The sequence below is a fragment of the Callithrix jacchus genome, chromosome X, assembly GCF_049354715.1.
Source record: "Callithrix jacchus isolate 240 chromosome X, calJac240_pri, whole genome shotgun sequence".
Lineage (NCBI taxonomy): Eukaryota > Metazoa > Chordata > Mammalia > Primates > Cebidae > Callithrix > Callithrix jacchus.
In genome coordinates, this window is record NC_133524.1 from 107,507,483 (window position 1) to 107,523,784 (window position 16,302).

Genomic DNA, 16,302 nt, shown 5'->3' on the forward strand with positions numbered 1-16,302 from the left:
CAAGGAACTTTTGATCTCATGAGGGGAGTAACTTGGATAATGGCTGTGCAATTTGAAAAAAGATGATCAAAATGGATTTGGGCCCATCCAGTTGGCTATAGTTAGTGGTTGGGCCGTCCCTTTTCCACCTAGTTTTGGAATGGTAGTGTGGGTTCAGAGTTGCTAGGAGACCCAGATCTGGTTCATTCTCTTCCTCTTAAATGCCTGCTTTGGCATCTTAGCATGTTATAGGCATTAATGTCTGAAAAATCACTAGAAATCTTCAGATGTTGGAAATTTCCCTTAGTCAGCAGCTCGGTCCTGTGTTTGATCCTCTCCTTTGCTATGAAAAGGGCATAAAACAACCTTGGTGTACTCAGATTTGTGATAATAGCCTTGAGTGGCTGGTGGTTTTGGAGATTTACCTCTGTGTTTGTTAGATCATGACTGTACATGTACTAACCTGGGCTTTTGTTTTTAAAATGAAGGCAGTGTAATTTTTCAATGGGAAAATATGAAAATAAATAGTTACGTCTATTTTGAAAGCAGACAACAATACAGATATATAGTTGTTTCTATTTATCTGACGATATGTGATCTGATAAAAAGTATTTATTTCAATTGCTCATGGCTTAATAGATGGTCCTGCAAGCTGTGCAGCTCGTACTTGTGGATTTTCATCCTGCACATACTTGGGTAGAATGCTTGTAGTAAATGGACACAATTGGCATTTTTGGCTTTATTCAAACCAACACATAGGCCATAGTGTGAATTTTTGTCACATTAGCTAGAGTATAGTTGATTACCTACTTTTCTCCTTGACTTCTAGATCTGCACAAGTTGGTGGCTTTCTTTTTTCCACCTACCCAGCATTCCCTGAGTGTCCAATTTTGGCACTTCACTGGTTAAGATAATGCATTTTGGAGGAATGAGAGACTAATGACAATTGTTTATAATTTATAATCATTTAATTTATAGTTGCCATGCACCTTGGTAATAGTTTTTTTCTCTAAAATCCTTTGCAATAAAGCTCTGTGGCAAGGCAGGTTAGTGAAGGACCCTCTGTATGTGTTCATGTGTACCCCTGTAAGTACATGCCTTCAACCTTGTGTGGGGAATGCCTTCAACCTTGTGTGGGGAGTGGGCAGAAAGGAAGAGAGAAAGACAAAGGGAAAGAGAGAGGTAATCTCTCCTAGTACTCTGAAGAAAAAAGGATATTTAGGCTCCTTGCTTATCATGAAATAAGAGGCTTATGTCTTATTGCTGATGAATTAAAAGTGTAATTACAGAGCGTTGCTAAACCACATTAAGTCCTAAGGGTTGAATAAAAAAATATACCCCATACACCAAAGCAATTTGAATTGTCTCTGGAAAACCTAATAGTCAAGTATGAAATCAATTTGTGAACAGGTACAAACTGTTGCTGGTTATCCACTAAAGTCAGCTCCACAATGCTAAGGGCCAACCTTTAAAAGTAAAATGAAAAGCCTGTGGCTATATCTAATGTGCTACTCACTTACAAGTTTCTGTCCTGTTATAGAAATAAACAACAACAGTTGAACTTTAAAGATAAAATAGTTTTTTTATTGGGTTCCTGGAGAATAATGGTGCTTTTGTACAATTCTTGAAATAGAGCCTACGGCCGCCCCAAATAAAATAGTCTCTTTCAAGATCTTGGAAATAGTGACATCATAGGCAGATTGAACCAGCAATCCATTAATAGTATCCTTTATAGAAAGCTGTCTCAGGGGAACACATGGCTTAGTAGATTGGCATTGTTTATAAACATAACATAATAAAATTGCTTTTTTAATATGTTTGTGGAATAGTAGGAGATACCTCCCACTTGTGAAACAAATAGTTTAACTACAAGGATTCCTTGCAGATCCCTACCCTTTCTCCATTGGTCTTCTAAAAATGTGCTTAGAACCACGTGATTTGAAGTCGAGTTAAAATACTGAGAACCTCCTGTACTATTCTTTCAACACCAAATCAGAATTATCTGGAATCATTAGCAGAGGATGACTGGTTGTGCCTTGTAGTGGTTATTAAAGAATCAAAGTGATATCAAGACAATTAAAACAAAACTGTATCTGAACAGTTTAGGAAAACAGAGATTGATTGGTTCATGCTTTATTAAGTTCCTAGTGTGGAACTGGACATAGGTTCCTCAGTTTCACTTCCATCTTTGTAAAAGGTGTATTCCAGCTTCTCTTATGATGCTCTGATGAGTTGACTGACATTGAAATACTTCCAGTTTCGTGGACAATAGGAATGTATGCCACATAAGCTGAGTCCTTTGCAGAATGTCTGTGATACTGACCATGGCAAATCTGTGTTACTGAATTTTTGGTCAAGGATTTTTAGTTCGATATAGAAGAGTTTAGTTGGAGTTTTAGATTGCAAGTCTTCCTTTCTTCCCAACCTACATTATACTTGGGTCAAATAAGGTCAGGGTAGTCAGGCAGCCTGAAAAGAAGCAGGGCATCTACCTGTCTCTGGTCAGGTGGAGTAATTAGAAACAAAAAAGGCCACTCTGTTGCCAGTCACACCAATTTATCAAGAACAAAGGAGCATAGTATTTTAAATTCTGTAGTTGTGCTGAAACCCTGGCTGGCCCAGACTCTTGTCTTATCATGCAAGATCAGATTCATATATCATTTTAAAGAGGTCATATGGCCCATTTCACTGACTTCTGTCATCTCAAGTTAAATATGTCATCAGAAAATATATATCATCCAGAAAATGGTGGCTCTCTGTCCCTGTAAGACACTCTTTTTGGAAGTTTGTCTTCTGGGTATTTCTATTTTAAAATACTCAGTTTCTCTGTAATAACTTTCAAATTTCATTATTTTTACCAAGCTAGATTTTGTATATCTGTATACATATTTATGTAGTAGTCATTTTATATTTGCTGATAGTTTTTGAACATGGAAATGTTAAGGAGAAAACTAATGCCTTGTTTCTGGTGGCAAATTTTCTCTGTGACTAAATTAAAACCATGAACCTGTACAGTGCAGAATAATGCCACTAATGAAGTCAGTCTCAAATTCATTTTAATTCTAGAGAAACTGTGAATTTAGAAGGACCAAAAATAAAATGCAAAAGGTAATGCAGACACATTAGCACTGGTCTCATATTCTAATTAAAATATTTATGCTAGTATCTATGAATATACTTTATCCTTGACATCACAATTCCTTTTTCATTGTACCTTGTTCTGTAGTTTGACCTAAATAGGAAAATGTGAGGTTTATGAAATTGTTGGTGATAGTGAAAAACCATTTATTACTTAGTATTTTCACTATTGTGATTACTGAAAAAATAATTGGTCTTAATTCATTAAGATAATGCAAGGCATGACAGTTAAGCAAAACAAAAAGAGATCTCCTGTTTAAATCAAGATTAAGCCAATTGTTAGTTGTCAATCACCTGTGCAGACGGTGATTCTATTAATCGATAATAACCTATCTTAATTCCAGACTGTATATATTTGAGAGAATTAAAACAAAATAAATTTTTTGAACTTCTCTACATAAATGATGTAACTTGGAGTGCATTACTGAGCGTAATAAACACATTATAACCACTAAATGGCTAGAAAGGATTGATAGATAGATAAGTTTTCAGCACAACACAAAGTTAATGATGAGACCCCTGCTTTTGTTTTTGTAGTTCTTGGGTTTGTTCATAGTAAATGTTGTTGGAACAAAGTAATATGCTGAGTCATGTTTGGAGAGTTGTTATATTTCTAAATTAGTATCAGCGAATACTTGATAAATTTACAGAGATGCAGTTTTAAAGGGATTTGATTTTCCTTGAATTCAAACTGGGGATTCATTTAGAAGGTACTATTAGTACTTGACTTGTGCTGGGGTCAGGACCTTATGGAAGGACTTTAATTAGAGTAGGAAAACACCTGCAGACAAACATTTCCTTGGGGAATCCATGCTTTTCCAGTTTATCCTCCTGGGTAATAAATCCTTCTGGAATGAAAACTGAATATACTCAGACACAGACACAAGATACTAAAGAATAATGAAATTAAGAGCAAATGAGCTCCTAAAACCCAGACTGGATCTTACAGCTAGCTACTTGTGTCACCTCCCTTGTTTCTTGTTCCGGGACATAAAATGTGGCAGGGAGTAAGGTTATGGTGTCTCCTTGGGAACTGGCCCTCTGACATTTGCCACCTTCATCTTCTGCCTGCTTGTGAGAATATGGAACATCATTTACATTTACCCTAACAGCACACTCCAGCTATGCTGAAACTTCCAGATCTAGGGGATGGTTTCTCAGTTAATTACCATAAAAGCAGGAGAGTACATTTTGTAAATGAGGTACACTCATGTAAGAAATAAATACCACGGACATCTCGACGTTAAAGCAGCTAACAAGTCATTGTTATGGGCCATTAAAAATCAACACCCAAACCTGTGTGAATTCCAAACTCTGAGGAAGCTGATCACCTGACCCTTAACAATCATCAGTATAGAATTTTAAAATAAGATCGTAAATTGTTCGTTAAAACACTGTGAGTAGAGAACAGAAAATAGAGTTTCAATGTGGGAAAAGCAAAGAGACTTATGTGTTTTTATAACATTTGAAAAGTCATTAATTACTGCCTTCACTTTCCTTTTTTGAAAATTGCATCAGGGTTTTTGGGAGGTAACTTCCTCTCCTCCAGAAAAGAAACCCCTAAAAATGATCCACAAAAAAACTCAGAAAACATGAGACCAATGTTAGAATCCCCATAGTTACTAGGTTGTTTTTCGACCTCTTCTCCCTCAACTCCTGTCTTTTCCCTCTTTTTCTTTAGGAGCTGTGAAACTGGTAGTAACGGAAAATGTCTGACGGTCTGGATAATGAAGAGAAACCCCCAGCTCCCCCACTGAGGATGAATAGTAACAACCGGGATTCTTCAGCACTCAACCACAGCTCCAAACCACTTCCCATGGCCCCTGAAGAGAAGAATAAGAAAGCCAGGCTTCGCTCTATCTTCCCAGGAGGAGGGGATAAAAGTAAAGTATCAGTGGCCGGGCATTGAAAAGGGGCTAGTTTATTCTTTCATTTTCACTTTCTTTCTTAAGTGGTGGTTTCTTGAGCATTGACTATTCAGGGCCTGCCTGACCTTTTCATCTACATCTTCAGAGGTTGCATTTTGTCAGAGAATAATGTTTGATTGATTTACTGTGGGCTGACAGAATATAATTTAAACTATATTTGCCTTTCACATAAAATTAAATTCTTAGTGTTAAGCCAAGGGTAATCATAGCAACAGTACTGTCTTGAATATATCAACAGTGACTTTCTTTCTGATAATATAGAGTAGAATTTACAATAATCCCTCCCTAACTGTAAGTTGTTCTTTTTAGAAATTTGGGTATAGGTGGATTTAGTTCTGTATACCTTTTTGGTGACTGAAGATTTTGAATTTAGTATATGGGAATCAGTCTACGTTGCCACAATATTGTCTCTCTGACTATATCGTAGGTGGGAAGGCATTTCTGAGTCATTTGTTTCCATTCTCATTCTTCTACCTGTTGTCCCCTAGATAGTCAGCCCCATGTGTACTAAGTAGCATACCAATATATTATAAATTATCCTTCTGGTGTTTATAATACCATTTGGTGCTTAAATAACATATGCTAATGCTTTGAAACATGCAGGGATATGAAATCTCTAGTAAGTAACTTCCAGGTTGCATTAATTAGCATAAAACTGAAACATGGCTTCTACAGATATGAAGCAAGTACTAGGGCAGTGACACCATAGAAAGTTGTCAGAAGGGCAAGAAGGGTAATGTCTTTAGAAGAGAAACAGGACATTCTCAATCTGTTTCTTCTAGGTAAAATAAATAGCTTTGTAGGTCACTTAAATAGTGTTAATCTGCAATTCATACCGTAAAGAAAGCTGAAACTATTAGTGTGGCCAGTACTGCTTCTTGTACACCGACATAACTTAAAAGATGCTTTGTTCTTCATGACCCAAGGATGGAAAATATGGAAATGAAGTTAAACCTCTGGATTGAAGATAAACCAAAGAATAATGAACCACATTCCATTCAAGGGATCTGTGACCCTGCAAGAGGAGTTTTCAAAGACATGTTTTTTGGACACTGAAATGAATCCAGAAAAAACATTTGCTGGGAGTAAGAGATGGTTTGAGGAATTTAATGTGCACCATAACGTGGAAACCAGTTCTTATTTGGCAGTTGTGCAGAAGAACAAACCACTAGTTCCTGTAGCTCTCATGTTGTATTAACCATAACTTCAGGAAGTGGTTGAAGAAGGAGATTACATGCCTGCAGAAATCTTTAGTGCTATTGAGAATGTCAGTCAAGCTTTCAAAACTTTTGAATACTTCTGAAGAGCAAGAGCCCACTGATGCTGAGGTCAGCAAAATCAGAGAGGCTGACATTTCCTTTTTTTTTTTTTTTTTTGCCAGTACTTCAGGTGACCTCATAGTGAAACGCTTGCTGCTCTGTAGAAAACTGTGCCCAAACCCTCTCAGGGAAAATAAATGAGCCAAGTTTCCAGTGTACTGGCAAGCAAACAGAAAAACCTGGATGGATCCTCCTCTCTTTAAGGGATGGCTTGATCAGTACTTTCTTGTGGACATTCAAGACTACTTAAAAGGAAAAAAAAATAGCTTGAATTTAGAGTCCTGCTGATGCTTGACGCTATTTGGTGCTTCAAGTACATTTGCCAATATGCATCCTAATGGGAAGAGTGTCTTTGTAACTAGCCACATGTCTCAGATTCTTCAGTCTTTTGATCACTATGTGATCTGGCTATTCAGGAAGGCTTATACTAAAATAATATATAACTTTGTTCAAAATCTCACAAAGTTTCCACTGTCTAAAGATCCTGGTACATGAGATTCCATTACTAATGGCATTACCAAACCTTAATGAAGGTTTGGCTGTTGATTTTTAATGGGTTTTCAGGCTGTAACTTCCCAAAGAGGCATTAGATAGCATAACAGAGCCTGTCATTAATGTGACCTGAGAGAAGACTTGGATAGAGGTAGGGAAAATATCTTTCCTCGATCCTTCCCAAAGACAAAAAAAAAAATCCTATGGATAAGGATGAACATTTGGCACAAGAGCAATAATTGGCGCAAGTTGAATCTGAACCTGTTGACACTGATTCAAGTTAATGCTGCTAGAGGATGATCCTCAGGAAGTTTCTTGACTCCAGAGGTTATTTTGACAAGTGTTGATGAAGACAATTAGGAGGCTATGGAAACAAACACAGCTATGAGAAACAGGAGCAAAATTTTTAGAACAAGATTAAAACTTCCGTAAGAAGGTAATTAAAATTGGCATCTTTACATGTGTCAAATCTTACCTGTTCAAAGCTTGAGTGATGTAGCAGAATTCTATAAACAGTTGCTATGATGCCTTCAAACATAATCATATTGGACAGGAACTATCTTCAATAGAACTTAAATCATGTGCCATTTAATACTGTTGCTGGACAGCTGATAAAACACTTTCAAAGTCTGATTTAATTAGACTCTAAAGGTGCTAAGGGTCTTTTTTTTTTTTTTTTTTTTTTTGAGACGGAGTTTCGCTCTTGTTACCCAGGCTGGAGTGCAATGGCGCGATCTTGGCTCACTGCAACCTCCGCCTCCTGGGTTCAGGCAATTCTCCTGCCTCAGCCTCCCGAGTAGCTGGGATTACAGGCACATGCCACCATGCCCAGCTAATTTTTTGTATCTTTAGTAGAGACGGGGTTTCACCATGTTGACCAGGATGGTCTCAATCTCATGACCTCATGATCCACCCGCCTCGGCCTCCCAAAGTGCTGGGATTACAGGCTTGAGCCACCGCGCCCGGCCAGGGTCTTTTTAAAACACTAAATTGGGAAGAAAGAAACCTCAGAAAAGCCTAAATTAGCAAGTAGTACCATATAAATACTCTTAGTGGACAGCTAATAAGTTACCTTCAGACAAAGATTGAATGATTAAATTGAACTCCATACAGAAGTGCTAAGGTGTCTTCAAAAAGGACTTGAGAAGATGAAAGCTTCTTTAGAAGGGCCACTTAAATTCACTTGCTTGATAGAGATAAAGCCCAAGCAAGTTGTTATAACTTCAGGATTCAGCTGCACTGACTCTGAGAGTATAGCCATCCATGATTTGAATGAATTAACAGTCCACTTCTGTTCATTGCTTCTCTGTTACCCACTTTTGCCACTACCATAATGAGTGCGAGATATATCCTCATCACCTCTGGAAATTGTTTCAGGATCTAAATGGAAATTGTATAAAGCTTATCATTTTTACTGATTTAAGCTATGTAAACTCATTATTCTTTTTATGTAATGTACTGTTGTTATTGTTTACCTGCATAAAAGAATTTATGAGGATTTCCAACAGTTTACTTGTGACCTCATTTTTGCCCAATTTTTCCCCCTTCCAATATCATGATCTCCTCAGCTGCATTCTCTTATCTTGGGGGTTGTTCAGGAACCTGACTCTCATGGGGAAGGAGGGACTACTATTTCTGTGTTCCTGTCTCTTGGTAATTGGTTAACCACAGTCAGTAGTGAACTAATGGAAAGAGCACTGGACTTGGGTTCTTGAGACCTGGGTTCATGTTCAGCTCTGCCACTGATTATTGTGACTTTGGGCCAGTCACTTGGTTTCTCAGTTTCATCACCTGTTAAGTGAAGATGGTAATATCTGGCACAAATACTACAATATTTGTGATAATTGGGTATAATTCTAAGTACCAGATGGCTGTTAAAAGTAAAATTAGGAAGTGCTGAATAACCATGATATCATTATATTTGTAGCATTTGGACCTTATTGACAAACAACTGAGAAAACTAGATTTTTGAATTCTTTTATTCTTTTATTTTTTTAATAAGTAACTTCCTCCCTAACTGGAACTTTTCATGTCAATTATAGAAAATTTAAAAAATAAAATTAAAATTGCCTATAATTTTATAAGCCAGAGGTAACTAAGTTGGTATTTTTCTTCTTAGTACCTCTTTTTCTGATCATAAATCATTCATCAATGTCAAAAACTTGGAAAATAAAGATAAGCATCTAGGAAAAAAGATAAAAACCACCCATAATCACAAATCCTAGAAGCAATGTTGATGTTTTGGTGGATTTATTTCCTGACGTTTTCTATGACTATATATGCACATATATAATTTTCACATGGAAAGGATTATAATGTGTACAGTTTTGTGCTTTTATACTTAACATTTCTATCGTGAATATTTAACAAAGTATTTGTAAACATCATTTTCAATGATGTATAATATTTCACCATAGGATGGCATCATGGTTTAGTTAACCATTTTCTTTTGTTGGATATTTGAGGGTTTTTCCAAATTTGGCCATTATAATTTCACAATGTCGATTTTATTTCCTAACTGAAAATATTTGCTTTGGTGATATCAGAGGATGTTTTTTGTTGTTTGTTTTTGAAGAAGTCCTTTTAATATCTACGTGTCATTGACTAAAGAGAACTTCAAGAGATAGATAAAAGAAAACAAAAGAAATAGTAGACGTAATTTTAAGATTGAGGATTTATTTTGTTGGTAACTGTTCCAAAAGCTGAAATTTGGTGTTAGAGCAATTTCGGGGGTACAATTTGCCACCATTTTATTATACTGTACTGTAGAAAAGTTTTCAGGATTTAGACCAGGAAAGGGATATCCTAACCATATGGATTGCTTTTATTTTATGGACCCTGTGAAGTGTGGGACTGATCAGGTTTCTCTTTTGTTGGCTACTAGAAAGCTTGGAGCCAAATGTGTGGTCCATGCATAGCACTTGTAATGGGACTCTACGGTATGTATGCACTTTGTATTAGCTTTCCGCCAGGCTCCAGTTCGTGTTCCTATCTTTATTGTTTTTGTTATTTCCTTTTACTTTCTTATCTGCTTTGACTTTATGCTATCATGTTGTATTTTGTGTATTCTTGTAAGCCACCTGACATCCATTTTGGAACATGGTGGAGAATAAACACACAAATGAATAAATAAATATATTATAAATACATTAATAAATAAACCATTAAGGAAAAAACCATGAGGCAAGTGAATGCAGCCAGGACTCTGAAAATTGCATAGTCCCTCCAAAAATAATCAATATTAAGGACTTGAAGCGTGGAAGAACATATTGGAAAGAAGCAGGTGAAGCTGCGAGGCTGCATTTAGAGGTGACTTGTTCTGTGTGATGTCTGTGTCTACTGAAGTATGCTTACATGTCTTGTGTCTTCTGCTGCACTTGAGCATTAGGTGTGTTTCAGAGGATATGCAATGCTGTGTAAAGGGCTGTGTCTTTAGAGGGCACAGTTCATGTGTATTTTATTTGTGGGGAATCTAGAGAGATTTGGGAGCTGGTGAACCTGGGAATGTGATGATCCTTCCTCATGGAGGCATAAGAGGGAATTGTTGTATATAAATCAAATCAAGACAAATAGAAAGTATTCTACAATTTACTGACTAGTTACTGGGTGCCAAGCTATGTGCCAGGCACTTTACATGTATTAATTTAACACTTAGAGCCACTCTGTATTATGCCCTTTTTACAGATGAGGCAGTTTAAGCTCAAAGCATTTAATTAGACAACCTGGAGTTATAGCAAACTACAGAAGCCAGAGGGCTCTCAAATCTCTCTAACTCCAAACCCTATGCTTATTCTACTATATTACACTACCTTGCAATGGGACAAAGGGAATATGTGGTAAATTATGTTCCTAGCATCTAAAAGCCAGCAGTGGCTTTCATTTTTCTTCAAGAAGATGGCAGTGTACTTTGAAACATATTTGAATTTCACATGAGGGGACTTTAAAAAATTGCCACTCAAAAGGAAAGAAAGAACTTTCTCACATATTTTTGAAAGAAATGATGGTGAGAAGATATACTTGATAATAGAGATATGCTAACATTTGCTTTGGGTGTTTTGTAGGTTAGGTTATTTTTTGGTGTGTACTTTATAGGTTTACATATTTCTTTAGAAAGCTGAAGCTCTAAATAAGTATGTTCATATATGTGAAAAGTTCTTAAAGTACTATATAGTTTTGTTATTGTATTGAACATATATTGTTCTAATTCCTAGAGTATGTCATCTGCTATATACCCTACACAGCAAGAATCCTTGCTACACAACAATTATATTAAAGAAAACTCTCAGTTATCCTTATGGTCTTGTTAATCAAATGTTTTGGTCAATGCATATTACTAACTTTCATCTAACTAATGCACAATAAAATATACTTAGTGTGATAACAGTATGCAATCTTTCTTTGGTGATGCTGAAGACCCTTTGGGATCTTGCAGTAGCTCAAAGTTATTATCACTGCACCAAAAATGTATAAGAGTTTCAATTAATTCAGGGTTCTGTTATCAGAAAGCCAGGTATCAGACACTGCTACATCCTGAATGGTGCTTACATTCTTGTTTCTGCAAACGTAGCCCATGTAGCTTAGCAAAGAGTGCTCTTCGGAAATCACTGTCCTACCCTTTTGGAAACCTGAAGGACATGGCATCTTGCTTGTCCTCTAGGGTCAGTGCTATGCCCCATTAGAAGAGTCTCTCATACTACTCCTTTACTACTAGGAAGCCTGTGTTAAAATGGGAAGAAGGTGGAATAAGGACACACCCTCCCTATCTACCAGTGTCTGTTCTTCCATTTTAAGGCCAATGGAAAGGGAAACTGGGCACAAATATGGTAGCCCCCTAAAACCACCAGATAGTCAAATCCAAGAGAAGTGTGAACTGTAGGACTGGGAGATGTATACACTAAGGTAAAAAAGCAACAGGGAGAAATGAATAGAGGAAGTAATGACTGAAAGGGAGACTAGGAGGTAGAGAAGATACAGCGGATGGATGGAATAAAAGGGGAAGACAGAAGAGTGCTGTATCAAACGTGAAGGTAGATGATACACTTTAAAATGAAATGTGGCAAGAAGAGGAAAATTGACAAAGTCTAAGGGATATGAAGTTGCTTGCTCCCTTAAAGCAAATGAGGCCTCCTTTTTCTCCTCAAACTTTTACACTATATAATTATCCACATGATCAGAAGTGTCTGGTTAGGACATTGCCTCATCTTTCTTTTTGTTTTCAAATGTTTCCCATCGAAATTGTTGCACATGTCAATTGAATGCAAATGAAAGTGGAACCAGTATGTGTTGCCTAGAAGGAGATGAGTAAGAGGCAACTTCCTAATGATTTCTTAGAATGATCACTGCTGCTGAATGTTTTTGAAGATGACACCACTGAAGGTGCTGGCTGTTTGCATGTGTGAGTGGGGGTGACTAGAAGAGCTCACATGTGTCTATCATTTTACCTCCCACATCCCATCATCCTCATGGAACATCTGACCTGTGAATTGGGCTTGTGGCCACTCTTGCAGAATCAGGTACCACACTGAGTTTTTATCTATACATTAAAGCCTGCTAATTTGTGGAGGACATATACTGTTCTTCCACAGCCACTGAAGACCTAGCAGAAGAAAATGGGCTTAATACTCCACCAGAGGGAATGGAACTAGACATAAATTCCAGATTGGCTAACTGGATGCTATGAGTTACTAAGAGTGAAGTTTTCTAGAATTTTCATTGGATATCTCATGGCTTTAGCACGTTCTACAAGAAGCAGGAGAACGGATCTTCCACAATGGGCCTTCCCAACTATATGCTTCTGAGATTTGCTAATACAATAAAAGATATTATAATAAGAGCAGTGAATGTTTAAAGTGGCCCAGTTTAATCCTCTTTTCTCAGTAGTTATACTTCCAAGGATGTCACTCATAAGATGGAAGTGCCAGGTCTAAACATAGACACCGTGTTACTTAGTATATTGTTAATAAGATGATGTATTTTGGAAGGTCATTGTAGATGTATTATAATGTTCAAAACCTCTCATATCAGTCACCTTCTTCAAACTTCCTATGATGGAGGTAAGGTAGGGGTTATTCCCATTTTACAGAGGAAGGCAGAAGTTCGGAAAGGCTAAATGACTTCCACAAAGTCGCTCCACTACTTAATAGCAAAGCAAGGGAGACCTAGAATTTGGATCCCCCAGCTCCTAGCCCAGTGGTAGTTGAACACTGTACTGGTTGCCATAAAATGAGAGTAACCTAACTTGTTTTGTAAACAGGGTTCAGCCAATGGAATATGCAAAAATGGGATTTTTACAGAAGCACGTAGAACCCAGGTGGCTCAGTGGTTAGGGCAGTAGTCATACCTTTATCCTGACAAGTGCTACCTCCAAGGGGCTAGTTTGCTATTAGGAAGTAACCAGCTTTTGTAAAAAAGAAAAATATGGACTATTCAAATAGAACACAAGAGTCACCTATCATCTCTCCCCTTAGATTCATTCATAATCCAGTATGTAAAAGATATTTTAATCTTCTTACTGACTTAATCAGCACCTTCCTTTTCTGTGCTGTATCAATACGTATTTGCCCAAGATGCTGAGTTTAAGCCAGAAATATGTCTGTTATGTGGAATTTCTTTTTAAATTCTTTATTCACCATGTACTGTCAGTTGCTTTAAATACTTAGCGCCAACAATAAAATCTATTTTTATGCCTATCTTTCTATTGTAGTTAGTTACTACGTAGCACTTACATATATTTCCAATGCAAAAAATAAATTTGTAGGGCCACACAATGATATTCTTTATACCAAAAAAATCAGGTGTAAACGAAAGAACTGGTCTTTCCCTGTGTAAAGGGAAATGTACTTCTTGTAAATCAGGAGTTAAGAAATTCCTGTGGGTCCCCTCTTGTAATATGCCCTCAAACAGGATATTTGTTTACAGAGCAGATGTCTTAGGGATTAGAACCTGCTTTGCAGAAGTCAGTCCCTCTGGAACTATTGCTCTCACAAATGAGTGCCTGCCTCTGTTACACCTGCAGGGCTGCTGGTGTCATAGGAAGAACTATTCTGAGATACTTACTGTTACCCAAGTATAAGGAAGGCTTCAGAAGACATCCCTAAGGAGGGTTATGGCATGGTGTGTTCTGTGACCCCCAAATCAGAGGATGGAGAAAAATGGCATTTTTTTAAAAATGAAGGAACAACTACAGTACTTAATTCACTTTCCGGTAGCTAAGGCATTTTAATTCTTATAAGCCACAATGGCAACATTTTGTAAATGACCTGGTTGGGGCACTGACTGACAGCCTCTTAGAAACAGAGAAATCAACGAACCACCGAAAGCATCTATCATACAGCTAAAGAGTAACTGAGTGACTAAGGATCATTTGTTAGGAAAATACAGGATGTCACCCATAGGAGGTGGATGGTCCTTTAATAATACTTCTATATCCTTTAAATATGGATTTCGCAGATCAAGGCTAAGGAATATTGAGATGAAAAATTGGCATTTAAATATGACAGATCTCTAACCTAGCCATCTCCACTGTTTCTGGCAAAGTGGTCCCTGTGTCTACAAAAGTTGTTCGGCTTTAGGAATATATAACACTGAATGAATACAGATTGCACCTGGGCAGAGTGAGGGGGACAAAGGGTGGAAAGGAGAAGGACTTCTGGTGTCAAGCTAAGGATTATGGGATAAGTGTAACTCCCAGGAGGGCCTCGACCCCAGCACCTTCACTACAAGTCTCCTAATAGAATGTTTGATTAGGCTTCCTTTATCTCAAAGGACTTAATGGAAGACCACAGGATAGAGACATATGTGTATCTAGCCAATGCACAAATCTGGGCTGCATTCTGACCTTGAGCACACATCTAACTTATTGGCTATCTCATTTTAAAAATTAGATATAACGGAATCTGGAACATGTTTTTAACTGTTTATATACCACTCAGAAAAGAGTTGTGCCTACTTTTTATGTGCCTAGTTCTGTGCAGAATCTTGTGAGGGATACTACATATCAGACAAGGTTCCCTATCTGCAGGTAATCTTCAACATAGTTGCAGAAATCACACACACACACACACACACACACACAAAAGCACACACCTCGAGGTTGTGGGAAATTCCCAGTCAGTGATCTTAGAGGCAACAGATACCGTGGTAGGCAGGTCCTCCCAATTTCACTCCCACTATTCATTCTCCTCTTCAACCTGAGTGAAACAGCAACCATCTGGAAGCCTGCTCCCACGATGGCATGTGTACCTTAGCAGCACATAGCTACCTAGCCTGTCTTCTCACACCTCTTTTTTATTTTGTCATTCATCTACTCATAAACCTTTCTCAGCACTTTTTTTTATTACTACCTCCAGTATCATCTTTCTTCCCTTCCTGATTTCCAAGCCTCCACCCTACTTATTTATTGTGTCTTCTCATTTCCTCATCACCATGCAATATACATCCCTACTTCCAAGCTTTTACTTCTACTGTTCTTCCTACTTGTGATGACTTACCCTTGCATCTCAGTATCCAGTCTTTAAGGCCCATTTCTCAAGACATACCTCCTCCAGTAAGCCCTGACTATCCACCACAGATTTCTGTGATATTTTCTTTTGACATGCTACTTTATTCTGCCCAACTTAGCACCTAATTTTCTTTGGTATTATCTGTTGCTGTTTCTTATTTATTAAGGTTATTTTCCCAGTTAGATTGCAAGTTCAGAATACTACTTAAGTTTCTAATGAATCACCCAGCATAACCTGTCACTACATAGATCCACAATTCAATGTAGTTGCTAACTGACTCACTGATTCAAGGTAAAAGAAGCTGGGACAGTAGCAGGAGGAAGTTGTGTTTTAGAGCAAGGGTGGTAAAATGCTTGCCTCATAGAATTAGCCAGACTATGTGTTTATTTTTATTTAGAAAAATTATTTCTGAATTAAAAAGTGCTTTATGTGATATTTTGCTTTTAGCTTTCTGTATAAGCAAGGCTTTAAATGTTGCTTTTAAAATTATGACATATACCCTAATATTTTGCATGCTTTCCATTGCTTTCAAAAAGTTGATTATTGTTTTGTGCTTTTAGGCTAAATTTATTTAGGAAAGCTTTTCCCTATGTCTCTCTTATGTCATCCTTTCTCTTTTCCTGCATGCTGTGTTTCCAAGAAGGTAGAAAGTGTTCTAAAAAAGTAAATCTGAAAATGATCATATGACATCCAGTGAGTAGTTAATTCACTTAATTCACTTTCCTGGAAGCTATGTAGGCCCAACAAAACTTCCAGGAATTTTAGGGGAAGATGACAAATGGAATTCCTACAAGGAAGACTCAGGTGACAGCTTTCTAAATTGCTTTCAGAAGGCAGCCATAGTACCATCCAGGGATTTCATCCCGGGGGGAGAATTGTTTTTTTTTTTTATCTACCTTGAATCATGCCTAGCTATGTTGCCATATATGCCTTTGGTCCCAAAGT

At 37.4% G+C, this 16,302-nt stretch overlaps 1 protein-coding gene across 32 annotated transcripts in view; it reads left to right on the forward strand.

Moving 5' to 3' along the window:
- The window catches only part of PAK3 (p21 (RAC1) activated kinase 3), a 287,279-nt gene that overhangs the window by 179,828 nt on the left and 91,149 nt on the right, over nt 1–16,302 (forward strand). For 26 of the 32 annotated variants that reach the window (XM_035289027.3, XM_035289030.3, XM_054251356.2 and 23 more), the window contains one exon: nt 4,799–5,000. In XM_035289027.3, coding sequence (XP_035144918.1) covers nt 4,826–5,000 — 175 coding nt within the window. In that variant the 5' untranslated portion in view covers nt 4,799–4,825. Of the gene's footprint in view, nt 1–4,798; nt 5,001–9,740; nt 9,796–16,302 lie in introns of all 32 variants that reach the window. The other 6 variants (XM_078362160.1, XM_078362161.1, XM_078362162.1 and 3 more) reach the window with 1 other exon arrangement.